This window comes from Streptopelia decaocto (genome assembly GCF_964273445.1).
Source record: "Streptopelia decaocto genome assembly, chromosome: 13".
NCBI lineage: Eukaryota > Metazoa > Chordata > Aves > Columbiformes > Columbidae > Streptopelia > Streptopelia decaocto.
In genome coordinates, this window is record NC_138668.1 from 5,008,584 (window position 1) to 5,017,384 (window position 8,801).

Below are 8,801 nucleotides of genomic sequence, written 5' to 3' on the forward strand. Positions count from 1 at the left end.
TTGCGTTATCCTTTCAGAAATTATATTTATTCAATCACACTGCTCAGCATGAAGTAACAACTCTCTCTGACTTTATTCGATAAAAGTCTTGGAGGCTCCGCAGCTCCTCATGCTGTGTTATTACTTGTATTTTTACAGTTCCAAGGTCACTTACAGGGTGGTTTCACACTAAGTCATTCTCACAGTCATCTCTTGGAATTTGCAGTCGAACACAAGAGATGACATGCCCAAATTTAAATATGACAGTGACTAAGCAAATAGTCATTTCATTGTAGCATACGCTTCTTTTGTACCTGTGAGAATTTCAGATCTGGGATGATTTAGGACTTTTAGAAACATCTGCTCTGGCGCAAACGAATCAGAACCCAGCAGAACGTCACTGTGCTGCTTTGTTACTGCTTTTCTTTTGATAAGAGAACCAGCTCAGGAAAGTCACGGTGCGTTATCCATTATCTGTGTCATGTGCTGGCTGGAAGGACCAACTAAGGAGGGAGAAGGTCCTTCCTGCCCCTCCCTGCTCTCCTGTGCAGCTCAGTCCCTCTCCTACCTGATTTGGAGCTAAATGCTGCCTTACTGAAACTACTTTCTTTGCAGAAAGTTTATTTTTAGTCAAGATCTGCAATTAAATGCTATTTGTTCCACCAGAACTTTTTTTTTTTTTTTGGTCTTCCTGAAGCTTGATGCAGAAAATCTGGAAATGGAAAAGTCAGCATCTTGTTCTAAATGCAAAAGCCCAGGTTGCTTCACTGAAAAAAAAACCACCCAGCAAAAGTGGAAGGGTTTGTTTGTACAGTGCCTGAGCTATTTTAATGAGTTGCACAAACTCTAAGGACTATGTGGGGATATAAACAACCCTGCTGTTGCTTTTGCAGAGGGAAGCACATGGCACAGAGAAGGGCGCGTGCATTTCCCTACAACGTTTCCTATTCGCTTCTTTTTGGAAGGTGTGATAATTTCAATTTCCTATTTCTAACAAAAAAAAAACCCCAAACAAAACCACCCAAACAACTTCAGTAAAAATAACTCAGTTTGCAATGGTGTTTTAAGCATAGGAAAACACCTACAACCTCAAACTTTCCTATTCTTTAAGCATATAAATCGTATACAAAAGGCTGTTATAAAAAATATTTTGTTACAGATCTTATTTTGAGATAGTCTGATATTGCTCATAAAAATGCTAAATCTTATCTGATGATATTAATTAACATAATACTTCAACCTGTATGCTTTCTGAAAGCATTATGCTTAGGTAATTATTCCAAAGCTGCATTGGCTTGTGTTTCTTTCGGATAATGCTCTCAAGTGAAACTTGCTCAGTTTAGTCAACATAGTCATTTCCATTTGCCACAAAACGCCCCTAAGTGCTTAACTTCTCTGTGAGCCCTTGGACATCTCAGTTCTGAGTTCAATACTTGGGGATCCCTTCTGTGGGCACCAGGGAAGGGTTCTGCATGTCACTCGGGCTCACGTCGTAGCCCAACTTCTTCATGTCTTTGGTCACCACGTTGAAGGAAATGGTCACAAAGCCTTGAGATCGCACCCTCGTTACTAGAAGAAGATGTAAATAAAGCTGGTTAAAGGAGGTTTTTGAATAGTTGTTGAAATCCTTACGTATCCAGGTAGGACCGTGCTCAACAGGAACAAGTGGCCCTTTTTTCAACAGAAGTTAGATGGGCAAGTGCGGGTTGTGGTCAGGAGCTCTCGAGGACTCACCTTCTCTTCCTTCTCCCTTTGCCACCACTCTGGGGTCAGTGAATTCTGGACGTCTCCCTGTGAACCAACTTGGAGAAGAAAACAGCAAATTATTAACTGGATACATCCACTAATGTTTAGATTTGATACAGTTCATTATACGCATGTTAAAAGAAAAGGGGGGGGTGTTAATGAGACTCCAGCCTTTGTTTAGAGTAGGGTTTTGAAGACTGATTCACTTAACTGCTGATCTACTTTGACCCAGGATAAGTTTTGTCTAAGGAAAATAAATGAAACCGATTTCATACACGTTATGTTAAATCCAAGAGCAAGAAGGACTTTTTTTTAAAAAAGAAATATTTAATTATTACCTTGTAAACTTCTGCAGCCTAGATGTGGACTCTGGAACAAACATGGCAATGGTTCTTGTGTGCCTAAATCAAACATGAGATGCAGATAACTTAAGAAACGACCCAAACAGCTCTGGCTATACCTTTTATATTTATAAAGGTACCAGAATTTCAGGTACATCAGACCACCGAACACCTCAAAGTATAACACTTCACTTTTCACTAAGAAAGGATTTGTTTGCATAGGAAGAATGTATCTTCCTGCACTTTCAGTAGTGGGAATGAAAGCTTAGCATGTGCTGAGAGCAACGGGGGAGAGGTAACATACTGTGCTTCACACCTGGGCTTTCTACGTGCCCGTTTTGACTTTACAGTTGTCTACAGGATTATTGAAAATTATTTAATAACCAGGGGCTGCTGCTAAAAATCTGTGTTATTTGTACCAAATAGATAAGACATGATATGGAGATACAGGAGCATTTTTGTTTCTGAAACAACATAGTAACTGCAAAAAAAAAGTCTCAGTTTCAGTCCTGGCCAGGCTGTCACCTCACCTGCCAGGTGTGAAGGGAACATGAACAGCCCCATAACCTCTGACCACGTCATTCCCGAAAAAGTCTGGTCCGTAGACGCTCACCACGATCTGCGGCCCTGCAAACGAAGCGGGTGTGAGAGAGATGCCCGGTGTGCGTGCCGGATCCCACCTCCCCCAGCACTCACAGCCCGAGGGGTTGGTGCTCTTGAAGGTGATATCGATGGGGAAGTTCCAGACGAGCGTGGTGGGTGAGACGTCACTCGTGGAGGTGATCTGCGAGATTCCCTCCTCCAGGCCCTGCGGGGAAAGGGGCACAAGCCGGGGCTGCGCTGAGCCCGTGCACACACACTGCCAGGGGTCTGGCTGGTTTCAGGGGTGTACGACAGGGTCTTACCGCTGTGGGGACCCAGTCCTGGCCGTAGACAAAGCAGAACTTGCAGTAGAGGTCGTCATATCCAGGGAACTGCGCGAGAGAGTGAAACAGAGGAATAAACTTAACAGCAGAGTCCATTCTACTGTTAAGCAGCATTCTTTATTTTATCAGCACTGGGGATCATCCTCTGTAAGTGCTCCAAAGGCTGGATGCTCTTGCGTTGCTTATATTCAGATAATTATTACATATGCATTACAATATTTGAAAAATTTGACATACATTTTAATAAGAAATAATTTATTAATTTAGTTGTAACTGTTTAGTTAAATACTTACAAAACACCTATTAATTATTAGTTAAATATAAACTAAGCACTCTGCTTCTAAACAATGTTTTACTTAATCTTCTGTCTCCCTCTTGTCATGCAGAAGGATCTAAAACTTGAAAAATATCCCCTCATTTTGCAGGTGGTCAGAAAGATTTTATCATGTCAACTGGTTAACGATAGGTATGTCTTTTGCAACTTAATCACAGTATACATTAATTTAGCAGCTTCTCCTCAAGAGGGGATGCGTTGGTGGGAGCTGGTGAGGGGCTGGAGCACAAGTGTGATGGGAGCGGCTGAGGGACCTGGGGGTTCAGCTGGAGAACAGGAGCTGAGGGGAGACCTTCTGATCTCTGAACTGCCTGAAAGGAGCTTGGAGCCAGGGGGGGTCGGGCTCTGCTCCCCAGGAACAAGCGCCAGGACCAGAGGAAACGGCCTCAAGTTGCGCCAGGGGAGGTTGAGGTTGGATCTGGGGAACAATTTCTTCCCCAAAGGGCTGTGGGGCATTGGAACAGGCTGCCCAGGGCAGTGCTGGAGTCACCATCCCTGGAGGGGTTGAACAGACGGAGATGAGGTTCTCAGGACATGGGGCAGTGCCGGGGTGGGGTAACGGTTGGACTCGATGATCTCCCACCCAAAACGATTCGATGATTCCCGCCGGGACCGGCTCTGTGAGAGAACCGAGGCCCGGGGCAAGGCCGCGCTACAGGGCCCGCGCCGCTGAGGCCCCGGCCGGGCTGTGTCCCGGGGTACCGGCCTCCCCGCCCCTCCAGCGGCCCGCGGGCCGCCCTCCCGCCCCGCCGCGCTCACCTGCCCGCTCTCGATCTGCCCGTTCACCGCCAGCAGGAAGACGCTGGGGCTGCCGGCGGCCGCCATGGCGGGGCCGCGCTGCTGCGAGGGGGCCGCGCTCGGCCGTTGCCATGGATACGGACGGGGCGGCGGCCGGGACACAATTCCTGGGGCGGCGGCGCTTCGCGGAGCGCCCGCTCCAAGGGGCTTCCCAAACGCGGGCGGACACCCCGGGACCAGCGGTAACCCCCTCCCCTGCGCCCCTCATCGCGACCCCACAGCCCCCTCACCCCCGTGGCCGCCCCACCAGGACACCCATGGCCACTCTCCCCATTTATTCTTCATACTGAAGAGAAGCTGCTAAATTAACGTCTGCTGTGATTAAGTTACGAAGGACACACCCATCATTAGCCAATTGACATGATAAATGCTTTCTGACCACCTGCAAAACGAGGGGATGTTTTTCAAGTTTTAGATCCTTCTGCATGACAAGAGGGGGACAGAAGATTAAATAAAACACTGTTTAGAAGCAGAGTGCTTAGTTTATGTTGAACTAATAATTAACAGATGTTTTGTAAGTAAGAAACTAAACAGCTATAACTAAATTAATAAATTTCTTCTTAGTATAGAGGTGTGCCAAAATTTTCAAATATTGTAATGCATATGTAATAATTATGTGAATATAAGCAACGAAGAGCATCCAGCCTTTGGAGCACTTACAGAGGATGATCCCCAGTGCTTGTAAAATAAAGAATGCGGCTTAACAGTAGAACTGACTCTGCTGTTAAGTCTATTTCTTTGTTTCATACCACCTCATATTTTAACCTTTCGAGATATATATATAATATATATACACATATATATATACACACATATATATATATACACACATACATATATACACACACATATATATATACACACATATATATATATTTAAATATTAGCCTGTATAGACCCCAACGAGCTCTCTTTAAAGCACGGCAGGGTCTGGCGCCTCCTCCTTGGCCGCTAGATGTTGCTGCCGGCCGGGCTGAAGCGGCTCCGTCGCTCCATCACCATGGGCTGTTTTCCAGGGAAATAAGGCATTTGGGATCGGGGAAAATGGGGCATTTTGTGGTTTCTGGGGGGTTGTCAGGGTGCTGTGAGCAGAGGGAGGGGCTGGCGGGGTCATTAGTGCCCCAGGTGATGATTCCCCTGGGCGCACATTGTTTCTCGTTAAGTCTGGATGTGGCCACACGTATGGTGGGAAGGTAAACGGGATGGCATTGGCTTAGTTAGCCTGCTCTAATTAAAAGGAGGGGGTGAGTTTTGTGAAACGGAGGAATTACAGCAGAGTCAATTATACTGTTAAGTGATGTTCTTTATTTTATCAGCGCTGGGGATCATCCTCCCTAAGTGCTCCATAGACTGCATGCTCTTGTGTTGCTTATATTCACATAATTATTATATATGCATTACAATATTTGAAAATTTTGACATATATCTACACTAAGAAATAATTTTTTAATTTAGTTATAACTGTTTTGTTTCTTACTTACTATACACCTGTTAATTATTACTTAAATATAAACTAAACACTCTGCTTCTAAACAGTGTTTTATTTAATCTTCTGTCTCCTTCTGTCATGCAGAAGGATCTAAAACTTGAAAAACATCCCCTCGTTTTGCAGGTGGTCAGAAAGCATTTATCAAGTCAATTAGTTAACCATGGGCATGTCTTTTTTAACTTAATCGCAGTATACATTAATTTAGCAGCTTCTCTTCATTTGTGTGCAAACAAGGCAGATGAATGTCCTGGGGCCCTGCAGAGCTGGAACTGCTGAGTTTCGCTGACCAGGTCTCGCTGTTTCCCCGCAGAGGTTCGATGTGACCGTGCTGGGCCACCAGCTTCATCCCTTCACCTCCTTTCTGCATCTGAGATGATGCTCCCCTCATTAAGAGCGACCTGAGGGGTATTTAATTGCCCCAAGATACAGCCTTGCATGTTAAGAGGGGTGTGTGTTTATAGTGGACTGAAGGTAAAGATCCATTATACTTCATGCTGAAAAATACCTCCCGTGTTCCAATAGATGTGTTCTCTGTCAAGATCTATTTCAACTAGATTTTTCAGGTTTTATTTGATTTTTTTTTTTTTTTTTTAACGTTCAGCAAACAAATTAGCCAAGAGAAGCATGGGGGAAAATCAGGAGAAATAGGAGGGAACGGCTGAGATTTTATCCTTTCTCCCCTGCCCCTCAGAAATGCTTCAGAGAAAATAATTCATTTGAACTGAAAATTATTGGGGGGGAAATAAACCAGTTCTTGACCAGCTGTCCAATGCACTTAGCAAGGCTGTGTAATTAACACTTGGCTTGGCTACCAGATACCTCAGAGCTACCTAGGAGCCAATTCAAGGGGTTTTTCTTCATGGCAAGTGATGTACAGCTGCTGGAGGAGTTGGTATCAGCACCGGGAGACCTTGCCCATGACAGGGAGGAGTCATGGTGGTTATTCGGCAGCAATGAGTCATCTGTACCTGTCTCCTCCTGCTCATAAGGAGACCTTTTTTCTTTTCTCCCTTGCACGCCAGTCGTGTTCTCATTAGCTGCATTTTTAATCTTTATGAGTAGCATGAAATCCCAAGCAAGGAAGTGTTGGAAAACTTAATTAATGATGCATCGGAGAGTGTGATTTCCAAGCACAATGAGAACTCACGGATCGCGGTGGCTCCATGGGTGTTATTTAATGATGTTGCTGTTTCTCTTGGCCATGTAAAATATTCACCTCTTCTCTGGGACCTGCCCTGAGCCTGTGATATGTGAAGGGACGGAGGGAAATCCTCCCTGGGATGTTTGGGGCTCTTCTTCATCCTGGGAAAAGCTGTCGGATGGTGACACAGCTGCTGGTGTGTCCCTGGTGCCCATCACCCTGTCTCTGGGCTCCTTTGGTGTAATTGCAATAATTGTAGAGCTCTTGATGTGAGCGGCAGGTCCGGCCGCTGCCGTCTGGGACAGAGAGCGCTCGGAATTCCTGTGCTGCAGGGAAATACCCAGAACTCAGGTACTTTGTCCCCTTTACGTCTTCAAGAATGATTAAACCAACCTCAGGGCTGATTTACTCTTTCCAGCCAGCGCCCGGGGAAGTTGGGTGAGACAGAAATGACAATGCAATGGCACAGCGGAAAAGTTTATTTTTGATCCCAAATATTTACGATCAACACCTGCTTGATGGACAGTGCGATACGTTTTATGGTGTCGTTAATCGGCATTAAACCGGTTTTATTTTTAGACTGTTTGCACAGCGTTGCCAGCCCGACTCATCCCGGCCCTTGGAACGGCCTCGGCTTCTGTACCCGGAGCAATTCCCTCCCACTGCTCAACCAGTCGGCCTGGAAGGACCATAATTCTCCTGACGTCCAACGATATGGCAGAGGAGGATGTTCTTGCTGGAATTCTTGCTGAATATGTTTTCCCAGACATTTATTTTGCTGGGAAGGTAATTGGGCAAGGGCAGGTGGGGTGAGTATCTGCATTATGTGTCTGAACGCCGCGAGGCAGCGGAGAAACGAGGTGCGAGGTGGTGGCTGCACCAGGAGGGTCCCTGTCACCTCTGCTGGGACGGGGGGGGGGACACATTGTGCTTTGTAACCCAGGCGTGAACCTCAGGAGCTTCCCCCCATCCTCAGCCCAAGCACGTTTTACCAACATCCCCGTAGAACAGAAAACCAGGGCAAAAACCCAAAGCAGACATTTCAATACTTGATGTTCTGCTCCCCCTCGTTACGCCGGGTAATTAAGCAGGTTGGGGTCTGGCTTTGATGCCCCTGGCAGAGCCCCGCTGGGTACGGGCGGTGTCGCTGCCAACCAGCTGTGAAGTGCCTGCTCTTCTATGAAACATCAATTTGTACTGGCACTTGTTACCATTTCTGAGATTATTTTTTTTTTTGTTGTTAATGAGGAAAATTAATTAGTGCCTCGGTCTGAGCCAGTCAGAATAAATTAACGTGCCGGCAGGAAGGGGGAGAGGGCGAGGAGGGCTGGGGGAGCTGGTTCCTGTGGGGTGTGTGGAATAAAAGCAATAACCAGGCTCTGGAGAGGAGAGGGGAAGGGAAGCTGCGTTTTTTGGGGGTGACAGGGGCAGGAGGGCCCCGTTCTGCCCCACCAGCTGCAGCAAATCCCGGAGCCGTCACCACGAGCCTTCGGCAGCTTGTGCCTCCGAGTGCGGCAAAGCAGAATAAAAAAGCCGTTCCAGGGTATTGCAATCAAATATTCAAATAATTAATCCGGTTTCTTTCCTGCCGTGTGACATGAGGGTCACTGCCATTCTCTCTTTATTCCTGGGCAGCAGAGAGACATGGAGATGCTGAACAAAACCCCAAAAGACACAGAGATTTCAGCCCCTCAGCCCGTGCTGCTGGTGTGCGGCTCTGGGAGGCTGCGCTGAAACTGCTAATTAACCCCCCTCGTATGGAAGATGCGATGGCCCCAGCCATTAAAACACAACCACGTAGTTAAAGTGTAATAGGGAATGTTTAATGGATAAAGTCAATTTAATTATTCATCCTAAGAAAGCTCGTATAAATACCAAATGCTTATTAGTATTCATGCGACCTGTATGATCTCATGGCCCTGGCAGATTAAAGGTTGTCTGTGATTGCACTGGGATGGAGTCAGATTTGGTTGTGTTTGGGTTTTTTGTTCTTTATTTTTTCTCCCCAGTCTGACAAAGAGAATTTCAGATTGATGTCGTCTGCGAT

The 8,801-nt window shown here is 46.1% G+C and overlaps 1 protein-coding gene across 1 annotated transcript; it reads right to left on the reverse strand.

The window, feature by feature from the left end:
* Window positions 1-4,197, reverse strand: B9D1 (B9 domain containing 1; the record flags this gene model as incomplete). The annotated part of the gene is given in 8 exon segments (XM_082064606.1): window positions 1-1,548; window positions 1,714-1,781; window positions 2,064-2,126; window positions 2,597-2,693; window positions 2,763-2,874; window positions 2,972-3,040; window positions 4,086-4,155; window positions 4,157-4,197. Coding segments are annotated over 8 exon segments (663 nt in total). The 3' UTR covers window positions 1-1,405.
* Between the last annotated feature and the right edge of the window lie 4,604 nt (window positions 4,198-8,801).